The 27,232-nt window shown below is 41.4% G+C and overlaps 1 protein-coding gene across 1 annotated transcript in view; it reads left to right on the forward strand.

Annotated features, from left to right (window-relative positions):
- The window catches only part of atrnl1a (attractin-like 1a), a 499,802-nt gene that overhangs the window by 140,750 nt on the left and 331,820 nt on the right, over nucleotides 1-27,232 (forward strand). Inside the window, exons 20-21 of the mRNA XM_055162865.1 lie at nucleotides 7,521-7,772; nucleotides 10,076-10,213. Coding sequence (XP_055018840.1) covers nucleotides 7,521-7,772; nucleotides 10,076-10,213 — 390 coding nt within the window. The remainder of the gene's footprint in view (nucleotides 1-7,520; nucleotides 7,773-10,075; nucleotides 10,214-27,232) is intronic.

Consider the following 27,232-nt stretch of genomic DNA (forward strand, 5'->3'; position numbering starts at 1 on the left):
GAGCTAGGCTGGTGTATTTTTAGACTTGGTGACGCATGATTAAAAGGCCCGTATTAGGCTGTTCTCTGATCTTTGTTCTAATGTTTGTTTCATTCACACATGTTTAACACACAAACCCTCTGCTCCACCTTGTGATGTCATACAAGAAGTGTTCCACTGTGCTTTTAAACTCCTTACACCTTCACTAGAATCATTTGGATTATTTCAGCGCCGGAAATGCCAATCTTTACTGAACTCAAGTTGAAAGTTAGCTGTTAACTTGAAAACTTTATTGCATTTCCTGATAATAATCAAAATAATGAGTGAGCGAATGCCTCTCAAACACCGTGCATTTAACCACCAATGACTCTCTAATATGATACGTAGCCATAACATGAGACACATATTAAACTGTCAGATTGTACAGTGGTGTAACTGAAGAGGCCTATTTAGAAGTCATTTATCTGTGAGTGTGTTACCGTTGACCCTGTGTCTGTTTAAGATTATATTCAAAGTTTGAAGTTCAAAAGTTCAAAAAAGTGTATTGTCAATTCTTCATATGAACCATATAACGAATTGAAATTTCTCTCTTTCAAACATATAAATACATAATAATAAATGTACATGGTGCAAAAGACATATAGTGCAAGGCATAAAACAGTCTTTTTTTTGGGGGAGTCCAAGTGTTCTTCACGGAGACACAGATTCCTGCTTCCTGTTTGCCTCGTGGTTGGAGAGAGGAGAGAGTTCAGCATCCTAACAGCCTGGAGGATGAAGCTGGTAGTGAGTCTGGTGGTGCAGGAAGGCTGAACAGGCTGAACAGATTGTGTGGGGGGTGATTTGCATCACTCAAAATAGTGATGGCTTTGCAGGTGAGGAGGGTGGTGTATATGCGAGTGAGGCGGGTGGTGTATGTAGGTGAGGCGGGTGGTGTATATGTGGATGGATGTTCACAGTGGTTCCTCTGTAGATTGTTTTCATGATGGTGATGAGGCACTTGTCTGCTTGAGTTTCCAGAGGAAGTAGAGGAGCTGCTGGTCTTCAGTGTTGCTGTGTTGGATCAGGAGAGGTCCTCACTGATGTGCACCCTCAGAAGTTTAGTGCTGCTCACTGTCTCCACAGCAGCACCATTGATGGTCACTGATGGGTGTTGGGTGTGGCCTCTCTGGAAGTCGACAACAATCTTCTTGCTGATGTTCAGCTGGAGGTTGTTGTAATAATAATGTTAAACAAGGTGAAAGAGTCAGTATTACACAAGGGGTATTTAGATCACCATGTTACCTTTGATTGTTTTAAAAATACTATATTAGCTGAAAACAACACAATATTTCATTTGTTTCAGTTACATTTTTGACGCTCTGAGAGTATAGGCGTAGGCTCGTGGGTTATAGGGGAGTTTGAATAGGGCCTGGGAGAGATCACTAGAAGACTCAAACATACATGGATGACATCTAAATCCTCTTCAGGCATGTTTTCAATGAGGGATAAACGTTACAACACGAGAGAAAGTCAATGGACCTGCACCTATTCATACGTCTTTCAGATATATATTGTGGTTTACAATGAGCAAAATGTAAAAGAATGGCCTGTGTGTGTAATCTTTATTCATAAATATCAGACAAAAGCATATATCAAACTTCCCATTTTCCCCAGCGGTCAGAGGCTGTGTCTGTGTGCCCTCTGTGCTCCGCTCGCTGCTGTCTGATTGGATTACACTTGAGCACAGGCTGCCTCACACATGGAGCGCTGGGGCTGATGGTTATGTTGTTGTAACTGATATTGGTTTTTCCGCCGAGAGAAATTGCCTTATTTTCTCCTCCGCAATCTCCTCGTGCTCCGCACCCATCCATCGGCTCTGATGCCTGTCTGCCTGCTTCACTCGGCGCTGCTGCTGTACTGAGGGGAAGTGAAGGCAGCTTATGGCCCCTCCACTTGATGTATTATGTATCACACCTAGCAGATCTGTATGCTACAAGCCACTACTGTCAAATGACTGTCTACTAGATCTGTACGCTGCAAGCCACAACAAGTGAAGTCAAAAACAGGACTGAATCAGGTCTGACACGGGCCTGAACCAGGGTGAAACAAGGTTTAAAGAAAAGGAGCGTGAAGTATAGTGACTTTGTTTATTTGGTGGGTACAGTGCATCTTTTTGACATAATAATGAATAATGGATCAGTTTTATTCAGCACTTTTATGGGCACTCAAAGATGTTTAGACAACCTTTCTGGTCCCTGTTTTTTACTATTACAGCCAATAACAGCTATTTTAGATTCTTGTTTTAAATAATATTTATGTCAAAATGGTCCTACAGAAACACTATTAAGCCTGTGAAACATATTACTTAGAAACATTTTAGATTCAAATACTATTTAATTCCTTCTGTTAAATCTGAAATCGTTAAAAGTAACCCAAGATCATTTTCATCTCATGTCTGATCTTCTTTACCCACCTGTGTGCTTGGAAACAGGTTTCTTACCCAACAGTCTCTCTGTGATAACCAGGCTCAACCCTTTTTACCTTTGGAATAGGGATGGGCATGATTAGTCGATTAATCGATAATTAATCATTAAGAATTTCATCGATTACGTTAATTTTAATTGACAAACCGAATGCAGGTTGCTGTGCGGAGTGTGATCAAACAGAGGTCTGTACATGTGTCTCTGCACTCAGAAGGAGCGAGACACAAACAGTCGGTCAGTCTGCAACGTGCCGAAATGCAAATGTGTATTTCACGATGATACAAGAAATTCCACACTTTCCATTCCGGTCGGGACAAGTGGGAGGCCATGTGCACAGTGTAAAAGCAGCGCTTATGTGTCGGTGTCCAGTGGGAAAAAACTTTACCAGGTGAGAGTCGCACAATGTCAATGACGAGTCCCCACCTCCCTCCCCCCGTACGGTGTCCTGGTTTTGACAAACGCAAATCTGGTCACAATAACCTGTATTCCACTGAGTCGTGTCTTTTAATCTGACAGAAGCTGAACAGCATCAGCAACACAAGAGCTGTTTTTTTCTTTCTCCTCTTAGTTTATGCAAATGAGCCATGTGGTTTTAAGTTTAGTTTCTGTGAGTCTTGCGCAAAGCTGCATTAAACACATTCTAATGTGAAACGGGCTGATGTGGCTCTAGAGTCGTTACGGTTTATATGTCGTAAAGTTGAATTTATTTATGCAGATTAGTTGTGCAGATAATAATAATAATAATGATGATCATTTTAATATAAAAACGTTAATGATTAATCGATAATTAAGAAAATTTCATCGAATGCCCATCCCTGCTTTGGAGATTAGACAAGATGAGGCATTCTTAAGGCACGACAAAAAAGATCAAATTAAAGATGAACTTGCCTTCTCTGGTGGTGGCACATACCTGCTTGTCTCTGTGAAGTTGTACAGTAGTGTGAAGTTGTCGTAGAAGCAGCTCATAGACCATGAGACATGAGACCAGTGTGTGCTGTCTGCATCTCATTATCAAGTGTTTTTCATCATCCATGAATTAGGAAGTACGCCTGTTGGCATGCTAGTTGTTGTTAGCAGTACCGTGAGGAAAATAGTCAGGCCTCTGAAAGTTGTGAAAAGTTCTTCTATAAACTCAAACTCTGATTAGGATGCTTGGTGTGCTCTCTCAGCTGCACAAATATATATTTCTCGTCTTGTTTTGCTGTTGTGACGCTTCGACCAATCAGTTTGAAAGATTCGCTTGAGCGTCCTGACCACTTTAAGTGAGAGCCGTTTCACACTGATCATGTGTACGACTCACGCTACACATATGAGGACTAAATAAGAACTAACCCTGTAACAGATTTGCTGTGCAGCTTATGGTCCTTCCACTTGATGTATTGTGTAAAGCACCAACCAGATCTGTATGCTACAAGCTTCACACGTGCTAACTGTCAGCTAGCTTTAGTGGCTAATGGATGGCGGCAGATCCAGGCAGACAATGCGTGCCACCCAGGACTGCTGCGGTGTGTGAGCCGAGCGCTCGGGCTGTGCACACACCACAAGACAAAACGTCCAGTGTGAGGATGGATCTTTGTACGCAGCAGATAAGGCTCCAGAGACTACAGAGAGTACAGAGCACGTGTCAGACCTGCTCCTGGTTATTTTAGTCTCACACAAATATGCCCACAATTACAAATGAGAGTGTATTGTTCTAGTCAGAGCAGAGAGGGAGACGAGAGAGAGCTTCTGTTTGTGCTGCCAAATCTGTAAATGTAAAGGCTTTTCTCTCCTCTTCCTTAAAGATCTATTTCATATTTAACAAGCCTACTTTTACTACAACTGTGGTACATTGATCAATCGGCATAGTATTAGTGATCATTTGGAGTACATTTTAAAGTAACATTACTGTGTGTTGTGTAATCCATGAGGCTTGACAAAGCTTATAATCACCATGGGCGTTTCTCCACTCTATGATCCTTTGGTTGTTCGTCTTGGTGCTTCTTTGGTGATGAAACTCGTTACTAGTTTGGTTTACTGAGCTGTAGAACTTTACTCAAAAGAGCTTTTACTCTCTTCCACTGTTGTGTGGTCACATCCAGCTGACTGTCCAGTGAGGAAACAGAATCCTTCCCTTCTGCACTTTGAGCCAGAGGATGTGTTTCTAACTCCAGAGCATCGGGCCCATGTGCAGTTTGGGCCTACAGACACAGACGATCTCTGCAGCTGACCACCCCTCAGGAAGGAAAGACCCCCTGAGCCACTGCACAAATCCTGAGAACAGTGTTCATGATCAAATGGCAGAATTCCTTTCCAAATACAGAGCTTCCACCAATCAGCAACAAAGTCTCTGCTACAAGAATGGGAGTCACATAGAACCTTCACATAGAACCCTCACATGGGTGCAGAAAGAAGGTGAAACAGATCCAAACCTACAGAGAGATTATCAGACTGACGATCCTCACTCTAGTGCACATGTTGTCTGCAGAAAGAGCCTCTGTCATGTCTTGGATTATTTCAGTGTCTAGGGGCTTGGTGTGTCCATCAGGTATGACTGGAACTCCAGCCACTGAAGTTTGGGACATTTCTTCTCATCATTTACTAACACCTGCATTTCACACATATGGACCATTAAGACGTATCCTATTAACTAAAGTTAATTTAGCAGCAGATCTTATTTTATACACAGATAAACTGTTTTAGTGCACTGACAACATCACTAACTAGTGCTGCAACTTCACGTGAAGCACACAGACAGTGGCTCTTTCTGCACTTGTACACGTCCTCTATCTGCAGGTTAAGACAACACAGGTTCAGTTGTGATTGCAGTAACCTTTATAAAAACTGTTAGAGCGCAGGATACATAAGGTTCCGTTTAAGCTCTTCTGGATGTTATGAATCGTTTATAGCACAATTGTTTAACTTGGAGAAATCATGTTTGCTCAAATATAAAACACACGTATGTGAAGCTTGTTTAGATGCAGTGTGAGTAAAAGGTCGGTGCTACAAAGAGCCCACAGTTTAGTGTGTTTGGGGCGTGTGTGAGCTACAAACAGGCCGGATATGAGAGGCCGCTGCAGGCTGTGTGTGTGTGTGTGACCCCTGCTGAGCTCCAAGCTATGGAGAAGAACCAGACCAGAACCAGACTTTGAACCTGGACCTTTAAGAAGCGCATCCCCAGGCAGCACCAGCAGCAGCAGCAGCAGCAGACATCTGTGGCTCTGTGCCCGTTTTAATCACATGAATAACCGTGTTCAGATCAAACATATGGTGTTAGGGAAATAGCAGTTTTAAATGTGAGCAGGCCTGATGGATAAACAGGTGCAGGCTAATAGACTATTCTGCCAGTGGAGCTGGAGTACTCCTAAACTCCTAAAATGACATCTCCAAATAAACGTGCAATGCTAATCCTATGAAAATTCACGAGGGGTACTACACTTCTGTAGGGCATTAACTGTAACACATAACATATTAACTGTAACACATAACATATTAACTGTAATACGTAACATATTAACTGTAACACGTAACATATTAACTGTAACACGTAACATATTAACTGTAACACGTAACATATTAACTGTAACACGTAACATATTAACTGTAACACATAACATATTAACTGTAACACATAACATATTTACATCACCATGTTACCTTTTATTGTTTTCAAAATGCTATACTCACAGAAAACATGTTTCACTTTGGTTACTGACGCTCTGATTCCTCCATCCTCTGCTCGTCCTTCAGATCATGTCTAAGACACCGTCAGGAGGTGAGACACTGAACTATTCTGAGGATCTCAGTTTAAATCCCGCTCAACACGTTTGTCTGAATCTTGCATGTTATCTTTCCCATCATGCTGTGTTCTTCACAGCTGGCACCAGTTCAACCTGTGTATGTGAGCAGAGAAACCACTCCAGACGAAGAGCATGTAGAGCTCTTTATGTCCTGTGTACGCTCTAGTGTAGAGCTCACATCTCATGTGTGGGAAAACTAAGGTTGCAGGTTTGAGACCCCGGTCATGACACAGTTGTCACTGGTCATAGTCTGTCACCCTGACTTCAGCCAGTGCATCTTGTTGGATTTTTGGCTTACCTGGAATGATCCATAGTATGGCATTAAACGTCTGTCCACACCCTCCCTCTCCCCTTCCTGCTGCCCTCGTCGCAGCTCCAGTCTGTTATTCTGTGTGCGTTCTGTGGATGTGTGTTTTACATGGAGCCGGTGCGGGGCCATTACAGCCTCGTGTCGCTTCTAATTTCCAGTGGTCTGTGTGAATGTCAGCGCTGAGCTCAGAATACAAATGTTCCTCTGCACGTCTGCCCCTCTGCACCACTCACAGCCAAAGACAATCTCCTCTAACGCACAGGGTCCACACACGGGGTCCACACACGGGGTCCACACACGGGGTCCACACACGGGGTCCACACACAGGGTCCACACACACACTGAAGCACCAGTGTTTTCAGATCAAATACAACACTGTGACTGGGGTTAAATAGGACTTTCCAACACCACATGCTGTGTTATTTTTCAGCATGTAAAGTTTTATATTAGAAAAAACATATATGTATATGAAGCTGAACATATGAGGGGTTGCTGGTTTGAACCTCACTTGAGATCATTCTTGTGTCACTGAGCAACTTACTTTGTGTGCAGCAGCCAGAGGTCAAATGATCAACCACACCAGTAATGTCAAAAAGTGTGATTTTATGAACACACATACCAGCTTTATTCTCTCATAAAAAGACCATTTCAAAATGTGTTCAGCATGTTCTCATTTAAATGAATACTTTCAGTGAAAACATTATTTAGATGGGAAACGTTGGGTGAACAGTTCCCTTTTCAAAATGAATTGCTGAATTCCTTTTTTAAAATGAAATATACAAAAATAAAATAATGATTCAACAAGAATGGTGAAAAAGCTCATAATAGCTTTTCCCACATCTAACATTGAGAAAATAACTTTTGACTTTTGACATACTAATGCCTGAACAAACAGAGTACTGTGTAGTTTTCCAGTTGTAGTGAGAATTCAAATGTTCAGAATGATGATTTCAAACAGACTCAGACTGTGTTTCTCTGTGTGCTCTGCAGCTGAGACCTGCTCCGCCCTGCGCACCTGCTCCGAGTGCCTGCAGAGGGCGCAGTGCGGCTGGTGTGGTGACCCCTCTGACACTGGGAGAGGCGTGTGTATGGAGGGCTCCTACAGAGGGCCCCTGAGGCCCCTGACCTCCAGCAGCAGACAAGGGCCCGGGGCTCCAGGACTGAGGGCCTTTCACATGGAGCTGGACCAGAGTCTGTGTGACGCAGAGAGAGGATTCTACTGGAGCTTCATACAGTGTCCTGGTGAGGAGCATGTGATCATTCCTTTACAATATGGAAGCATTTAATGATAATTAAAGCAACACCACGTAACTTTGTGAAGAGGCCATCACCTGCATGAGTCCATGGAAATACAAAGTTGGAACATGCTCCGTGCAGATGATGATGTGAAAAGGGACAAAGGAACAACATTTCCATGGAAACAAGCAGGAGAGGCCATCTTCCAGGCCAAATAAGAGTCAGGTTTGTGGAGATGCAAGCCACCTCAGAGTAAGGACGCATGTTTTTCAGTACAATCAAAACAAACAGTATGAGTCTCGTTTGGTGAAACAACTAGACACACACACACACACACACAACAATTCAGAAGTGCTGCCTCCACTGGTATGAAACATTTTATGTGTGAAAAGCATAAATAAATCCTTACTTACTTTCTGGTCTAATAATCATCATAATGACGGCTTCAGTGCCAAAACCATCCAATTTCATAAGACAGTTAAACTCAATCAAGAAAAGTTTTGAAAAGGTGTGACCCAAACAGCAGATTTACACAGTCCACGTTTACACCACTCCACACTTCTCTCGTATTCATTAGTCCAGAGTTTTGCATCTGTCTGTCAGAGCTGCTGGAGTGGATTAAAAACATAATCACGCTCATGTGGATGTCAAAAGTGAACGTGCGGAGGAAGAATACAATTATCATGTATTATTGTGGTTCATACTGTAAAACACGCTATAGGATTCTCATCAGACTCACTCATTCCATGATCTTCATCGTTTACATACACATTATAATGGAACAGAGTCTTGTTTCTTACATTCTTACCCTCTACAACTCAGTACAGGACACTCCAAATGAACCTAGTGTATGTTCAAAAATCACATGTTAAAGTAGTTTGTGAATCCAAAAGTACATTATGACTACATTTACACTGAAACAAATCACCGTATCACCATATTGGAAACGATTTGAGTCCAGACACGTTGTTTCTGTGTTTGCAAGTCTTTTTTATCCACACAGCTTTGAGCATATTTGTTTATGTTTTACTCAAACAAAACTTGGCTAATTTGCATAAACTGAGCTCTCAATAAACAGCTGGTTATTCTGCACTGATGTGGTTCAGCTTCTGTCAGACTAAAGGACATGACTCAGTGGAATATGAGTGTTCTGTCTGTGACAGAGGGGTGTTCTGCTGATGGTGAGTCTGTTCTGTGCTTCTGTGGTGTTGGCGATGGTTCATGTTAAACTTTTCAGAGATTATACGTCTGCAGGTCGTACACACAGACACACGTTTATATGAATGGACACATATTCTGGCCTCTAAGTGTTTTGGTGGTGAATTACTTGGCGGTGCACAGACCTACATCAGAGTATCAGTGTTTTCAGGCGTCCACACAGTGATGGATCAGATCTGTACTCAGAAGAATTCGTGGGAGCTGGAGGCACCAGATCTGTTTTCAATCGGATTAGTGTGAACGAACACTGCACACACAACAAAAACGACTCAAATACACACTAGTGTGGCCAGGGCCTATGATGTCAAAACAAAAGGTTCAGTGTGTCATTTTCTTGAGATGGTGAGTCACCTGCATGATTCCATGAAAATAGAAAATTAAAGCCATACTTCAGAACATTTCTCATGGAAATAGATAAGCGTTATGTCATACGGTGGAGTATTATAGACAAACAACATTTCCATGGAAACAAGCAGTACAAAGCCCAAAATAAGAGTGAGGATTGTGGAGATGCAACCCCACTCACAGTAAAGACACGTGTTATTCCATACAATAAACACAAACACACGAGCTTTTATTTTAGTTTAGTTTTTGGCTAAAAAGTTCCGTACTGTGGGTTTAATTGAAATGTTCTGCACTCTGTTCTCCATCCCCAAAATGATCCTGTAAAAACAACAATGTACATTTATAAACAGCTTAAGGCCACCACACACTACAGGACTTTTCCATCTTATATGATTGTTAAATGTGCAACAAAAAGTGCACACCACAGACACGAGGAGAATGAGATGAGACACACACACACACACACACACACACACACACACACACAGGAAGAGCACATCACACAAAGTTGGGTCACGCCTCCCCAAATTCAAGGAGAAGCAAATTACAATCAAAATCCTTCAAATTCTCTGATCATGTGTGACGACACGACCTTTCGTTTAAGTTTGCAGTTGTGTATTCAGAAGTACATTATGAAGTTAAAATAGTAATAACAGATAGTTCTTTTTGCTCATTTCTTCACTTGTTCCCTTTATATGTTGTCTAAATGAGCCCGTGTGTCTTCTGTCTGATCATGTGTCCTGCAGCGTGCCAGTGTAACGGGCACAGCCGCTGTGCCAACACCAGTGTGTGTGAACGCTGTGAGAACCTCACCACAGGAGCTCACTGTGAGAGCTGTGTGCCTGGGCACTACGGGGACCCCACCAACGGAGGACACTGCCAGGGTACGTACTCTTCTTTACACTTACACACACAGCGATCTATACTAGGGATGGGCATGATTAGTTGATTAATCGATAATTGATCATTAAGAATTTCATCGATTACATTCATTTTAATCGACAAACGGAATGTAGGTTGCTGTGTGTAGCGTAGGGTGACCAAACGTCCGTGTCTGGGGACAAACAGGTCTGTACATATGTCTCTGCACTCAGAAGGAGCGAGACACAAACAGTGGGTCAGTCTGCAACGTGCCAAAGCACAAATGCGTATTTAACGGTGACTTGTACAAGAAATTCCACGCTTTCCGTTGCGTTCAGGACAAGTGTGAGTCCATGTGCACAGTGTATAAAGCAGCACATATGTTTCTGTGTCCAGTGGGAAAAAGTTTTACCAGGTGAGAGTCACTCAGTGTCGATGACGAGTCCCCACCTCCCACCCCCGTGTTCTGGTTTTGACAAACACAAATCTGGTCACACTAACCTGCATTGAGTCATGTCACATCAGCGACACAAGAGCTGTGTTTTTTTCTTCACTTAATTTATGCAAATTAGCCATGTGGTTTTAAGGTTTGTTTCTGTGAGACTTGCACAAAGCTGTGTTAAACACATTATAATGTCAAACATGCTGATGTGGCTCTAGAGTGGTTACGGTTTATATGTCGTAAAGTTGAATTTATTTATGCAGATTAGTGCAGATAGTAATAATAAGGATGATACATTTTTATATTAAAAAATGTTAATGATTAATCGCTAATCAATCGTTAATTCTCTCGACGATCGATTAAGAAAATTTAATTGAATGCCCATCCCTAATCCATACTGATGAGAGTTGTGTGCCCGGGCATTACAGAGATGCCACGAACATTACACTTTAGACAATATCCCAGCTCCAATGTCCGGAATCTTCCAGTATCCTCCACATATGAATGCAGTGACCCTGAATGGCCTGTTGGTGGCAGTGTTTAAAAGCATGTTGTGCCTGTGTGTGAAGAGAACATTAAGCACACACACACATACATACACACATACACACACACACACACACACACACAGCTCTGTCAGTTTGTTCATAATGGTTTCACATGGACACTGGAGACAGATGCATTTGTTTTATGACATTTTCAAACCAGGGCTGTACCTTGCTCTCCGTTTCTCCTTGGCAGCCCGGTCTCTCTGCCCTCCCTCCATGTCAGCGCTCTCTCCTGTGGGGTTGTTTTGTAGCCCGCAGTGAGCCGGTTAAGTGCACATTATGTGTGTGTTATAGTGATACATGTTAGAGTGTAATGAAGTGGGCAAACAGGACAGAACCATCGTTTACACACAAATATCAAAGTGCACTGTGATTACCACCACTCTGACAGACACGTGTGTGTAGTTAGAAATCAAAAATCACAATCTGAATTTACAGAAATGTTACTTTTAAAATATGATGATGATTAATGAATACAATCTCATAAAGTTGTGAAAATGTCGTTGGTAAAGTGAAAGACAAACAGACGTCAGGAGCACAGGAGGTTGTGTCTCACAGGTGTTGGAAACGCACACTTCAATAAACCTCCCAGAAGAAGGTCATATATTAGGACTAATGAAGTGTGCCGCTCACGGTTAATTAAACTATAATAGAGTTGTCACATACAGTTGTCTGATTTCATAAATGAAGCTATGCATTTGCAAAAAGCTGAGAATTAAGACAGGCCTCGTAATGTACTCTTTGATTAAGGCTTTTAAGTCCAATTAAAAATATTAAATCTTTCCTCCTTCGAACCCACTCGTCATCATCTGTGGCACGAGGAGTCATTTCGTGCATTACTCTGGATACTTGCTGCAGTTCTGATGTGTCTGCTGGGTCTTCAGTTTCATAAATAAATAAGTAAATAAATACATAAATGTTCCTGTTCATCCATGTTTTGTATTAATTGTATTTTTGTTGAAATACATTCTTGAATATTAGCCAAAATCTCTGTCATTTTTGATACAGACTGACATCAGCCTCTACTCCATTGGTTGCATCTCAAGCCCGGCCAAATATAATCGCCCAATCCGATTAGTTTTTTCAGTGACCTCTGTGAAATGAAGGAGCTCATTGGCCACCGTCATGAACAAATAAAACCACATTTCTTTCCCCTCAGATGAACAGTTTAGTGCTTCATTGATTTAGCAGGAATCCACCATATTTTTCAGTCTCCTGGGATATCTCTTCAGTGTTGGGGAGTAACAGATTACATGTACCGGAGTTATGTAATCAGAGTACAAATTACGAGGAACTGTATTCGGTTACATTTACTGTTTCAGTCAGTGGTAATTGGATTACAGTTACTTTGTTGAAATAAATGGATTACACGGTCGTATTTTCCTGTTTTCACATTTCGGGGTATTCCCTTTTTTTTTTTTTTTTTTTCAGTAATTCCACTTATTGAGGGACACTAAACCAGGTCTAAACCCAGGGCCAAACCAGTTTTAAACCTGGTCTAAAACCAGGTCTAAACTAGGACTAAAACAGGACAAAAACCAGGTCCAAACCAGGTCTAAACCAGGTCTAAAGCAGAACTAAACCAGGAATAAACCAGGACTAAACCAAGACCAAACCAGGTCTAAAACAGGATTTAACAAGACTTAACCATGCTGCGTGTCTCCTCCTCTTCTATGAATAATATTTTTAATACAGTTAAGTAAAGACTGGGCTTTTTTATTGTCTTTTATCAGACTTATGTTACGATTTCCTCGTCTTTGCTTCTCTACATCAAAGCAAGTAATCCAAAGTATTCAGATTACGTTACTCACTTTAAGTAATTTAATGGATTACGTTACAAACTACACTACTCTATCTCCAGAAGGCAGAAGTGAGCTGTGAGATACAAGAGGAGGAGCCTGTGGAAGCCTTTTCATCTGACCCTCTCCTCTGCTCCATCTGACCTCTGACTCTCTCCTCTGCTCCATCTGACCCTCTCTTTGCTCCTCTGACCTTCTCTTTGCTCCTCTGACCTTCTCTTTGCTCCTTTGACCCTCTCTTTGCTCCTCTGACCCTCTCCTGTGCTCTTCTGATTATCGGCTCTCCTCTGCTCCTCTGACCCCCTCCTCTTCATCTGACACAGCCCAAATAGGAACTTTTTAGAGCATAACTTTGCGTAGCACCTCCCTGCTTTTTGGTATTCATTCAGATGTACGCTCTTGTTCAGCTCCTTTCTATTGGCTTTGTACTTTTGGGAAAATGAAATATAAACATCCATTTTTTTCTTGTTCACTGATTCGATTTTGCTGAAATTCTTGCCATGCTTCAGAGTTCAGCCTCAATCCCAAGGTTAACTGAAGCCACAGCTCTGTGCTAAAACACACTTGTAGTTTAATCCACTTGGACACACGGGGTGGAGGGAGGGAGGAGAGGAGGAGAGGAGGACGAGAGGTGGAGGGATGAGAGGAGGAGGAGAGGTGGAGGGCAGACAGTCCTTTAGCGTGACACCAGATTAACTAACCTTGTCAAATCTGTGGCGGGTGTGTACGGCTGTACCCGCCCGTGTCGTCCCCATGATCGAATCAAGCGCTCCCTCTGTGACCTTCAGCGCTCGCCCCCGTCAGCCCACGCGTATGAGAATGTGTTTGATTTGACTACCATCTCTGGATTGGTTTTACCTGTAGGATTTAGAGAAGACATGTTTTTTTCTTGGAATTTGTCTCGTACAGCTAAAGTTAGGGTGACCAAACGTCCGTTTTTCCCCGGACATGTCTGTATTTTGCATCCTGTCCTGGGCGTCCCGATTTTTTTTTTTTTAAGTCATGCAAATGTCCAGGTTTTCCTTACCGTTCATTGGGGGCATTAAATTCAGCGGCTCTGCATCTGTGACTCAGAAGGGTCAGTCTGCAACATACCGAAACACAAATGCACATTTAACAGTGACTTGTATGAAAAATTCTCAGTTTTCCATCCCATTCCATCACGGGACAAGTGGGAGTCCATGTGCACAGGTTGTGAGGTGAGAGTACAGCGGTCCCTTGTTTATCGCGGGGGTTACGTTCTAAAAATAACCCGCGATAGGTGAAATCCAGGAAGTAGTCAACTTTATATTTTACAATTATTATATCTGTGTTAAGTCTGTAAAACCCCTCACCACAAACTTTATACACTTTTTTCAGACAGGACAGGTGTAACCCTTTTTACATCCTTCTTAAAACTTATTGCTGCTGTCATCCTTTTGTTATTTTCCTCCTTTTTTATGTAAAGAACTGAAGATTAATTTATTCTATAATGGAGCCTACAGCGCAGAGTCCTGCACAGGTCCATTTTTGGAGACCCTGACCTGCGCAGTACAGGACCACACCTGCCCGTTAACCCGAGATTATATCAAATTTTTGCAGTGCGTACGCCACGGACTGAACCAAGACTGAACCAGGACTAACCCAGGACTAACCTAGGACTGATTCCAGGACTGAAGAGGAGGACTAAACCAGGACTGAACTAGCACTAAACCAGAACTGAAACAGGACTCACTGCTGGGACGGGCTCGGAGGTGACAGCAGGAGAAAGGACTGACGGAGAGCTCCTCATCTCACAGAGGTAAACGCGCCAATTGCCCGATTGCTCTTTGTGGACAAACTGCTCGGCGTTCTCTCTCTTAAGTCCAAGATTAGTCCTGGTTTAGACCTGACCCACCCGTGTGTTTTTAAAAAGAAAAAAAAATCTGCAAAACAGTGAGACCGCAAAAGGTGAACCGCGATATAGCGAGGGACGACTGTAGCTTAATGTCGAGGCCCCACCTCCCACCCCGGTAAGGTGTCCGGGTTTTCACAAATGGAAATATGGTCACCCTAACTAAAGTAAAATAATAAACTTCACCAGAAAGAAAAAATATAAATGAAGTAAGTGAAGAAAATACTCAATGCAATTTAAAAACATGCAAACCAAGTTAAGGTACACTTTATTATTTCCTTGTTAGGAGAATTCAGTGTATTTGACCCAACTTCTGAGGACCCATCTCCAGATCTTGAGCTCGTCTTGGTCCGGACTCATTTAACTGGAGGATCTGACCTGTTGTTTAACCCAGACACAGTGAGAACATGAAAACTCTGGGGACCTGGAGACTGAACCCATAATGTTCTTAAAATTCAAATTTGTTAACCTTTCAAAACCTAAGAGCATTTTATTACATTTGTCCTCACCTGGATTTGTTTTCTTAATTTTGCTATTAAAACTCTCCTTTTTATCCCTAATGAAGTGTTATATATCCTTTTTTTTATTATTATTATTATTTTTTTCGTACAACCTGTTATTTTACAATCTGCTGCAGATTTGTGCTGCTGTATTTGTTTCATATGGCTGAAATAAAAACTATAGGACCAGAAATACACATGGGAAAAAAACAAAAAAAAACACAGCAAACATGTATAAATAACGTTTATAAAAAATTTACATTTAAAAAACATTTAAAAAAAAGCTTAATTTAGGGCCTTCAGGGCTACAAAAGTCTGCAAGTAAACTCAAAAAAAAAAAAAGAAAAGAAAAGAAAGAAAAGTGCAATGTCCCCATGACTTTCCTGGTGTCAGTCGTGGAAACAGCTGGTGTCAGGTCCAGGACACAGAGACACATCACTTCATGCAATTCCATGGGCTTTATTACATTTGGATTTGAACATTTTTGACTCAGATAAACCTGAAAATAAAAATAGCGAGGGACGCACAATTACACAGACCAAGATTCTAGGTTCTCTCTCTTACGTCCCGGTTTCAGCAACTACTTGCGTGTACCTGACCCGGTGCAGGACTCATAACTTCTCCCTTCCTTCAGCATGTGCAGAAGTCCAACTTTTTGTGTGATAGTTACATCGTCCTCTGTCTTTTGGGTGTGAGCGCAGGAGCCTTTGTCGGTGCAAAATGTTTCGTCGACATTGTGAGTTTTGTCGGGAGAAAACTTGCAAACATACAACACTTCAGAATTACACTGATACAGATCCAACATTTATGTACATTTGGCAGCTGAACACATTCTGTACTGTACAGGAGACAGGAGTCCATTAGCCAATCAGGACGCAGCAGGAGGAACACAATACGCGTTCATACACTGTAAAAAAAAAAAGGCATACAAAATTACAGTAAAAAAATCCACAAAACAAGGAAACTGCGAAAAATGACCAGCGATATAGAGAGGGACGACTGTAGACTCTTTGGCAAAGTTTGGCCCAATCAAAATGGATGGAAGGCATGTGTTTGGTGGAAAAAAAAGTTTGTATTGGACACTCGTTTTGTGGGACGTATATGAACAAATGAGTGAGAAGTGAAGTATAGTGAAGCCACAGGTGAAGACGACAGAGAGGAAGAGGAGGAGGAGATGAAGAGGCTGAGCGGCTGGTGCTTCTGCTGATGCTGCTTTAGATATATAAAAAATAAAATATGAGCGCTGTACTGTCTGCATCTAGTTATGTTGCTTTTTATTATCTGAGAATGAGAAGTGCACTGTTAGCATGCTAGTTGTCGTATAGCTTTAGCATGTCTGCGAGTTGTGAAAAGTGCTTAGAAACTCTTTAATACAAGTGCGACACGGTGAGTGAGGAATAACTTTGGACCACTGCAAACGGTTTAACATGAACAAGTTTAATGAATGTCTTTGAGGATAATAAATCTGTCTCTCTATGTCTAGTTTTGTTTTTCACATTTTTAAGACAGTAAAAATCAGGTACAGTGCATTTAAGTAGGACTAATATTATGGAGTCTGAAGTACAAGTTTTTATTAAACAGTCCAAATCAATAAAACTGAGCAATACACAACAACTCTAGATGATTTAAACATGCATGAATGAAAGTCCAAGATGAAACAACACTTCTTAAGGCCTGAAAAGCCAATTAAACAAAGATCTGCACCTTCAAAACGTCCACAACAACTGTTTTGCTGCAATAAAACATGTGTTTTTGCTAAAAATCTGGGCACATTAGCCACAACCATCACATGTCGGTTTATGGAGCACAGTAGCAGTAAAAGCACAGGCTGTTCGAGCAGAGCCAAACACACATGGCACTCTGGACCACAGTCTGCTGTGATGGTGTTTGTGCAAAAGGAGCTCTGCAGATACTTAAGACTTCTCTACATGAATGTCAAACATATGCCGGAAGTACTGAGAAATACAACAGCTCCATTCTGACAGCTCTAGTGAAAGTCACACTGTGTGCTCAGGGACACATCTCTGTTATTCACACATGAGTGTTTGCTTTGGGATTGGTTTGGTAAAGCTGCTCTCCCTGAATTTGACTGTCTTAAAAAGGTGAAAAACAGAAGTAGTTCATTTCAAACAGTTTGCAGTGGTCCAAAGTTCTTCCTCATGTACCTTCTGCATTCAGAGCATCTCCATTATTCACTGTGATGCTGCAAGATGAATTGCAACTGAAACAGAATTGCACTTTGAATGGACACAATTAGCCAATTGCAAAGACTACAATCTGAAATGTGGTTCTTGTATTAGTTTGTCAGTTCAGTTTAATCTTTTTGTCAATTTTTCTGGACGGGTTTAAAATGTGAACTTTAAACAGAATTGTTTTATTAAAACAAATCACAAATATAATCATATTATATTATACTGGATTGAGTTGGGGTTAGGTTAGGGCTAGAGTTAGTGCTAGATCTAAGGTCTTGGGAAGTAGGGCTTAAGTCAGGGGTGGGGCCACAAGAGAAACAGAAAATACTGTGGAGGCCAAAATGCTTAACTCAATTCTGCAGAATATTCTTTGTATTTTTATTTTTATTTTTATAAAAAGCAATAAATGTCATTGTTTAGATGAATTGCTCAGTCTGGGAAGAGTTTATGTTCTGACTAAGCAGTGAAAAAGTGAAAAACACCTCTAAAATAAAAGGAATGCAGCTTTAGTCCATGCATGAGGTCAAATGAGAAAATGTGTTTATTTTGTAATTCCAAATTGTCTTAAAGGGGCTGGTCAGAGTCGACCAAAAGCGCCGTATGTGGCCCAGGAGCTGGACAATTCCCAGGTCTTAGACGTTAGAGTGATTAGGGTTTAGGTTTTAGGTTAGGCAGTGTTGGGAAGTAACAGTAATCTATAATCTGTAGGAGAATACATTTTTAAAGTAACATTCCCAACACTGAGGTTAGGGTCAACCAATATCTTACATCTGTACTGGGGCAACACACATTTTGCTAAAATACTTGGGGAATACATGAGGTACAGAAACTAGAAGACTGCTCTAAATGAATATAAAACATTTGCTGGAACAGTTCACCACAGAAATGGTGTGGCTCCAGTGTGTGGACAGATCTCAGGGGAGGATGAGGAAAAGTTAGACTGCACACACTGGGAGACATTAGGACAAAGTGCACTACCTGTAGTCGTATAAGCACGTTCTCTGAACTATAGACTGTGTTCTAAAACATGATGATGTCATATTCCCAGATGGAGGCAGGAGCCTATAACTCTATGGGAGAGTCCCTGTTTTTGAAAGAAATATACATCATCCTTATGACCAACATGTTGAGTCAGTATTTGTGTGGGACTGGCTCCACAAACTTGTCACATGAATCCGCTGACTTTAAGTCCAGTCGCACTTTTAGATTTGAATAATGGCACCACTTCGTGAGGCGAGTGCTGAGCTTCAGACATCACAACCTTCTACAGGCCAGTCACATTTAACACACACGGAGACAGCTGAAATAAATATTATTCAACTGTAGACTTATGTTGTAACATACTGAGCTCTTGGGTTAAGTCAAGAATAGAAATGATCAGGTTTAACATTTGTGAATTTACCTTTTGGATATTCCTGAGTAAAGAACAATGTAATCAACAGGGAAAACTGTGACCCCCGTTTACACTGAAACAAATCACCGTATCAGAAACGATCTGCATCCAGACACGTTGTTTCTGTGTTTGCAAGCCTTCCCTATCCACACAGCTTTGCATATTTGCTTTGCTATCAGCTTTGCTATCATATTTGTTTATGTTTTACAAAAATGAAACTTAAAAATGGCTAATTTGCATAAACTGAGCTCACAAAACAGCTTGTTATTGTGCATTGATGCGGTTCATCTTCTGTCGGACTAAAGGACACAGTGACTCAGTGGAATATGAGTGTTCTCTCTGTGACAGAGGGGTGTTCTGCTGATGGTGAGTCTGTTCTGTGTTTCTGTGGTGTTGGAGATGGTTCATGTGAAACTTTTCAGAGATTATACATGTGCAGGTCGTACACACAGACACACGTTTATATGAATGGACACATATTCTAGACTCTTACTGTTTTGGTGGTGAATTACTTCGTGTTGCACAGACCTACATCAGAGTATCAGTGTTTTCAGGCCGGATCAGATCTGTACTCAGATGAATTCGTGGGAGCTGGAGGCATCAGATTGTTCCGTCTCTGGAGCCGTTTTCAATCGGATTAGTATGAACGAATACTGAACCCACAGCCAAAACAATTCGAATACGTACTAGTGTGGACGGCCCTGTCTCTTACCCCCATCTGACAGTATCACATCATCACAATCTAGAATCTGAAAACTACAAATTGTGAAAAAATAACATTTGTATTTATACTGACAGAGAAGATTATTTATGTCAGGTTTTGTTTCATGTGGATAGGCCCAGTAATTACAGACCATAAACCAGGTCAACAAATCTGCGTCTGACAGTTACTGCAAACTCCTCTGAGACTCTGACCTGTCTCAGCTCAGGATAAACTGGAGGGATTCTACAATGTCGTCATGTCGTGTCACTGCTATCACTGCCAGTGTCTTGGATTATGTACATTTCCTACAGAATATCATGACACATTTGTAAATATTACACTAGTGTTGTCACGATACTAGCATTTCAGTACTAAGAAATAGACTCGACTCAATACTGATTCTGATACCACTGTGATCATAAAAAACACTCTTTATTTGGACATTTGAATGTGGTTGTGTGAGGTAGAATTTCTTTTCTATTCCCATGTGTCTTAAAAGTGTGTAATCCCTCAGTGGTCCATAGGTTCCATAATGGTCCGTGGACATATTCACCTTATTCCTGAAGTCGCTGTGGGCGCCGTCATCATCATTCGGGTTGTATTATTTTGTATGAGGCTGTCGATCTTCAATCTGGACTATAAAGGCGGTTTAAAGGCCCCCGGAGAATTGGTGCACTGGTCAGACTTCTTGGTCACATGAACACTGAACATTTTGCACAAATGAACCAAATTTATGTCAGATTTAAAATACAAAACTTTTCCCAAATTCTCCACTGACTTGAATGGAATCCCTGATTAACCAGAAGTACCACCACAAAAGAGTGTGGTTTAGGAACATTTAGAGACAAAAATGGACAAAAGTGGGTGGGGCAGAATAAGATGGATACTAGTCTATGTGCTCTTATACTTGTTCTGATACAGCTGTTGTGGATTTCTATAATAAAGAACAAACTGAGAAGTTCAAGATCATTTTAAAGACATTCAGAAAAGGCTAATTTTTATCTTGTAATGGGACTTTTTAAAAATTATTATTATTATTATTGTTACTGTTCGTACCAGTTAGTATGTGATTTCTGTTACTTTTGAGCGTCCTGTATTAGATAACCCTGAATAAAACCACCAGTAACTTCTGTCATGACACTAACTTCCCTGTACTCACAAAGTATTAGTACCATGTTAAAATACATCCTTCATTGAGACACCTCTGCAGCAGTCCTCTGCAGTGGGATGATCGCAGTGTTCCAGATACATAATAACCATGTAGCCCTGGGTTTGGTCTCACAGGCTCCGCTCCGGCCCATATTTTGCCCGTGCAGTGGCTCTTGTATTTGCGGGCTTGTGGAGCTTGTTATCTGGCTGTGGTGTAGAATGCCTCTCTGCCACGGGCACCTCCTGCTCTGGACTTTTATTGCCCTCATAAATAGTGCATGATGTCTATCGCGGTGCGCCCGGCAGCCCTGACACTGTCTCAGCCTCGCACTAAACTGCTCCAGGAGGAGGAGCCTCCATCACAATGCACACATCAACTACTCATTAGATTTACAGTGCAGAAGATGGATTCAGTGAGCGGTCTCACACCAGTGGGTGATAGTAATAGAAGTAATGTATGTTTATGTTTTCTACGCAATATCATACTAGTTCATTCATGGCAGCGGGCTTAAAAAAAAAAAAAAAAGTATTTTGCATTCACCAGTGCTACCTAGTAAAAAACAAACAAACATACAAAAAAAACTCATCAGGTCATGACAGGGTTTCATTGAGAATTGAGAGTTGGAAAACTGACTCCTTCTGCCTGTCTGTCATTTCCCTGTGATCCAAAACACACACCTCAGCAGTACTTTATAAAGATGTCAGTCTGTTTCACTCTTATATGCAATTAAAGTAATTAGTACAAATGTCTAATCTGAGCTTCTGTAACGAGTGAGTGTGTGTGTGTGTGTGTGTGTGTGTGTGTGTGTGCGTGTGTGTGTGTTGTATACAGCAGCATGTAGGGGAGGGGGCTTATGACAATGTCTGGCAGGGGTGGGAAATTGTTTTTTTTTTTTTCCATGGGGCCAAAATGCTTAATTCAGTTCTACATAATATGAATTGTACGTCTTTATAAAATGCAGTAATTGTCATTGTTCTGATGAGCAGCTCAGACTGGGAAGAGTTTATGTTCTGACTAAGCAGTGAAAAAGTGAGTCTGTCTTATAAAAAATGTCATTAAAAACACCTCTAAAAGGAGCTTTAGTCCATGTATGAGGTAAAATTATACAATATGTTTATGTTGTAATTCCAAATGAGCTTAAAGGGGCTGGTCAGAGTCAAACAAAGCAGCATATGTGGCCCGGGAGCTGGACAATGCCCAGGTCTGGGTCTGGTCTCCTCACTCTCTTATGTCTTTCTCGTGCACATGTCAGTTTGATATTTTGTGTGTGAGGTTTGTGTTGTTTTTACCTGGATGTGTAGTTGTCTCCAGATCACAGACAGTCGAGGTCAGGGTCATGTTCTGTCACACTCTGTCTCCATCTGAACCCTGCGTTTAATCCACTCATTCAAATGGAAAGTTGAAGAGAAACACAAATGTTCAAATCATTTCAGATTCTCACAGAAAGATTTAGTCACTTTAAACTCACTCACAGAAGAAGAGGAAGAACAATCTTTACTCAAGTAAGAGTACTGTTACACTGTACTGTATATTACTCAAGTAAGAGTACTGTTACACTGTACTGTATATTACTCAAGTAAGAGTACTGTTACACTGTACTATATATTACTCAAGTAAGAGTACTGTTACACTGTACTGTATATTACTCAAGTAAGAGTACTGTTACACTGTACTATATATTACTCAAGTAAGAGTACTGTTACACTGTACTATATATTACTCAAGTAAGTGTACTGTTACACTTTACTGTATATTACTCAAGTAAGTGTACTGTTACACTTTACTGTATATTACTCAAGTAAGTGTACTGTTACACTGCCGAGTCTTGCAGTGTAACAGTACTCTGGGTACTGCTACACTGGGTTGAGTACCCACGAATACAGGCAAATAGTTGCTGAAACAGGCGGGTTTTAATGTTCTGGAATTTTATGGGCAGGTAGTGATTACACACGGGAGGGTCAGGACTAAATCAGTACAAAACCAGGACTAGACCAGGACTAATCTTGGACTTAAGAGAGAGAGAGAACCCTGTGGGTGACTGAGTAGTACCCACCTGTTCTTCTGTCCGACCAAACATGACAAACACAATCAGACAGCAGTAACAGAGGCCGAGACTAGTGGTGATATGTGAGAATACAACAGGACCAGGTCCAGCACAGATCACACACAGTGGTGTTATTATTATTATTATTAGGTCCATATTACGCTGTTTTCTGATCTATATTTTAATGTTGTTTCCTCATCACTAACAGACGTGGAGTTGTGTTTTGTTTCATTCATGTAACACACAAACCTGCACATTTAGACTGAGTTCTTCTCTGAAACAACAACAACAACAACAAAAAGTGCTGCTCTGTGTTTTGAAACTCACACCTTCACTCGAATCATTTGGATGATTTCAGCTCTGGAATTGCCAATCTCTACTGAGCATTTTGAGCTTTGGAGATGTAAACAGACTAATAAAAAATGATTCTTCAAACATGTGTGAACAAAACAAAACACAACTCTAGGTCTGTTTGTGAGGAGGGAACAACATTCGAACACGGGTTAAAGCTCACAAGAGTCAGTTTAGCATAATATAAAACCTTCAGATGTGAAATTCCACTGTGGAGTAATATTTAAAAGAAGCCCTTTATAACAGAAGCTCTCGCTCGCACACACACACACACACACACTCTTGACAGTTGGAGGGATCACACTTGTAGCGGCGTGCTTAGAGTCAGTGGTGTGAGAAATTGTGCTCTCCTCAGAACCTTGCTCATGGAAAATATGATTGATACCGAACGGGGCTTTTTGCTAAGAGATCAGCTTTGCTTTTATTGCTGCTTATTTCGGTGTTGTCAGCAGATGTGCGCCCTGCTCTGTTTTGATTCATCCCTCTGGTCCCTTCTTTACGACCCCCCTCTCGCGCTCTTACCCTGCCCACCATTCATACCACTTGTCTGGACACTTGAGGATGCGGTCGCTCCGTGGAAGATGCCCGTGATTCTTAAAAACATGTCCTGAGTGTTCTGACAAAGTGAGGTGGTGTTGTGTAGAGCGGGTAACGCACACAAACACACACACATCGTCTCGTGTAGAATAAGAGCGTTCCCATTCCCCCGGGCTCTTCCAGCAGCTCAGTGAGTCCCAGTGATTGGAAATGTGTGTGAATATTTTGACACGTGTGGTATTTGCACTGGTAATGTTTGGTTTGGAGTGAGGATTGGATTTGTTCACTTCACAACGTGTCAATGACAGTGCCACACTTCAGAGACTCAGGGTTATGTTTGTGAAAGTATAAAAGCCTCACTGAAGATAGAGCCATAAAGAGCCGTATATCCTGGCATGGGCTGTATTTTACGTTTATCCGCTTTGTGTCTGTCAGGGGCAGTGGGTCTGGTCAGGAGGATCTAGGTCCAGGATTAGCCTTTTGAATGTATTTTAAGATTTTGAACTTTAAATGGTGCTGAATTTCTAACTTTATTTATTTATAACTCTGAAAAAAAAAAAAAAAAAATCATGTTTTGAACAGTTTTTATTCTGAGTTTCAGTTGATTCAGTTCAGCAGTTTACTTCATCCTCCAGGCTGTTAGGATGCTGAACTCTCTCTCCTTTCTAACCACCAGGCAAACAAGAAGCAGGAATCTCCTTCTCCTCAAAGAAGAACTTTTTCCATTTATTATTATTTATTTATACACTTGGGATGAGAAACGCAATTTCAGTTCTTCATATGTTTTGTATGAAGAATTTTCAATAAACTTTTTTTTTTGGAAAGCGCACAATACTACTACTACTACTACTACTACTACTACTACTAATAATAATAATAATAATAATAATAATAATAATAAAACACTTGAAATGCAAGGCAATTCCGCTGCATTTGGATGCATTGAGAGGTGCTCCAACCTAAAGGTCAGAGGTTCGATTCCCTCAGACCAAGTTTTGTTGTGTCCTTAAGCAAGACCCACATTGCCTTGTATGAATGTGGTGTGTGTGTGTATGTGAGTGTTGGTGGTGGTTGGGTTGGCAGCCTCTCTTCTGTCATTCTGCCCCAGGGCAGCTGTGGCTGTAATAGTATCTTCCCACCCCTGAGTGTGGAGTGAGTGAAGCTGTAAAGAGCTTTGGGTTTTATATAAATCCAGTGCATTTTTATTAATGCAATGTCATGCCTTTGCCATGATTTATACACTTTAATTGTCAGTTGGAGCCGCAGACTGTAAACATGAGTGCACATAGTCACCCTGCTCCAAAGAGGAAGTGGAAATGGGCAAAGTGCGACTCCAGTTCACTCTGTGTGTGAAAAGCATGGCCCCTCTGTGTGTGACTGCTGCTGTCAATCTCCTCTTGTCAGTCTTCAGATGTTTGTATTTACCTGTTCTTCATCATCCTGGGTTTTATTTCACTATTGTGTCTGTAAATAAAGATGTCAGCATTAATGACAAACCTATGTACCTTCTTTCCCAGAGGTTGATCCCACTATTGTTAGCAACAGGTTTGATTGACAGCTGTGATTCTTTGTTGCTAAGTGCCCCAGTGACACCTTCAACAACCTCCTCCTGACTGACCCTTTGGTTTCCATGAAATGTCTACATGGAGTTTCAAATATAGATGTTTTCTGGCAAAATCTTTCTCAAAATGCACCATTACAAACCATAAGATAAACCATACGATTTCTTTTGTGTACGGAGGGACTTCTCCATGTTTATGTGAACTGTAACTCAGCTCCAGTGGTCACCCAGATGCTCTCATCACGTCTGTCCACAGGTCTCCTCTGACCTGCAGATAGCCCACAGATTTTTAGGTTCTGGAAGTGTGGGTAAACAACATAATGAAGTATTGTTTTTATGATCTGGGGAAAATAGCAGAGTTAAACTTGTGTCCAAAAAAGGTCTGATCAGCGTGAAACAGTCAGCCTCATATTTTCATGGTGAGTCAGGGTTATTTGTGAGCCAGGGTTACAGGAGTCACACTTGTCTTCATACATTCTACAGCGCTGAGGAAAGTCGAGCTGTGACTGAGGGACACTTTGACAGTTCTGTGGATTCTATTGTTTCTGTGACAAAACAAGGAGCAGGATTTGAAGTGGTCATCTTGATTTTAGTTGATAAAGTTTCCAAACTGTCACTGAGACTCTGAAATCAGTTCAGGATAAACATCAGTGGAGATCTGGCTCTGATTCACAGGCTCACAGGTTTCCCACAGATACTGCTGCTGTGTCCTGGATCAGGACACTGTGTGTGTGCGTGTGTGTGTGTGTGTGTGTGTGTGTCTGTGTGTGTGTGTGTGTGTGTGTGTGTGTGTGTGTGTGTGTCGTGTGTGTGTGTGTGTGTGTGTGTGTGTGTGTGTGTGTGTGTGTGTGTGTGTGTGCGTGTGTGTGTGTGTGTGTGTGTGTGTGTGTGTGTGTGTGTGTGTGTGTGTGTGTGTGTGTGTGTGTGTGTGTCTGTGTGTGTGTGTGTGTGTGTGTGTGTGTGTGTGTGTGTGTGCGTGTGTGTCGTGTGTGTGCTGTGTGTGTGTGTGTGTGTGTGTGTGTGTGTGTGTGTGTGTGTGTGTGTGTGTGTGTGTGTGTGTGTGTGTGTGTGTGTGTGTGTGTGTGTGTGTGTGTGAATGAATGAGTGGTTCCTTGATGCTTCGAGAGTCTTGTAGAAAAGCATTATGTAAATGTGACTGCCCATAAACGGAAAAAACAAACAAAATCCTTACATTCTTCATTCTCATTTCACTTATTTTAATAGAATCATAAACATTAATCTTCTGTGCCTTCTTTATTTATTACTAGTCTATATGACCATAATACAGCACAATACAAAACATATTATCATACATTGTATTTATATTTTTGTATATTTATGGAGGATTGTCGTGTAGGAGCAGGGGGACAGGCTTGTGGGCGGAGTCTTGCATAGAACTAGTGACGGGCAAATGAGATGGAGCACGTCTCGTTCTTTCTGAAACAAATCACTCTGAAGCTCTGCCTCGGAGCTCGTCTCGCAGCAGCCGCTCACGTGACCAAAGTGTGGAAGTGTCTCTCCCCCTACTGCTTCACTCTGTGTGTCAATCGCTTCAGTGTATCGAAGCGTTTCATTGGCTCAGCAAATGTTCCGCTCTGTGATTGGTTCAGAGTGTTCAGCGCACTTCTGTGGTTTGACAAACGCTAAACTGCTACAGTATAAAAGATGCACTGATATTTGTTAAAAATGTTGGGGAGTGAGGAGTATTGTGTGATGTTAGTGGTGACTTTGGTGACTTTTGGCATTTGTTTCATTTTCGATGGCATCTACAAGTGGAAAAAAGTGATCCATGGTTTGGGATCACTTTGATCTAATTCCACCGAACAAGGTAACACCTATTTTCTTATTTACAGCTGCTATTTATGTTGCTCTTTACATATTATTTTAAATCATCATTATTATTGTTGTCGTTAGGTGCGGTGTCGCTCTGCACACAACTATTGTCTCAT

The sequence above is a fragment of the Boleophthalmus pectinirostris genome, unplaced genomic scaffold (genome assembly GCF_026225935.1).
Source record: "Boleophthalmus pectinirostris isolate CB_2022bp ecotype Guang Dong unplaced genomic scaffold, ASM2622593v1 HiC_scaffold_5, whole genome shotgun sequence".
In the NCBI taxonomy this organism is placed as follows: Eukaryota; Metazoa; Chordata; class Actinopteri; order Gobiiformes; family Gobiidae; genus Boleophthalmus; species Boleophthalmus pectinirostris.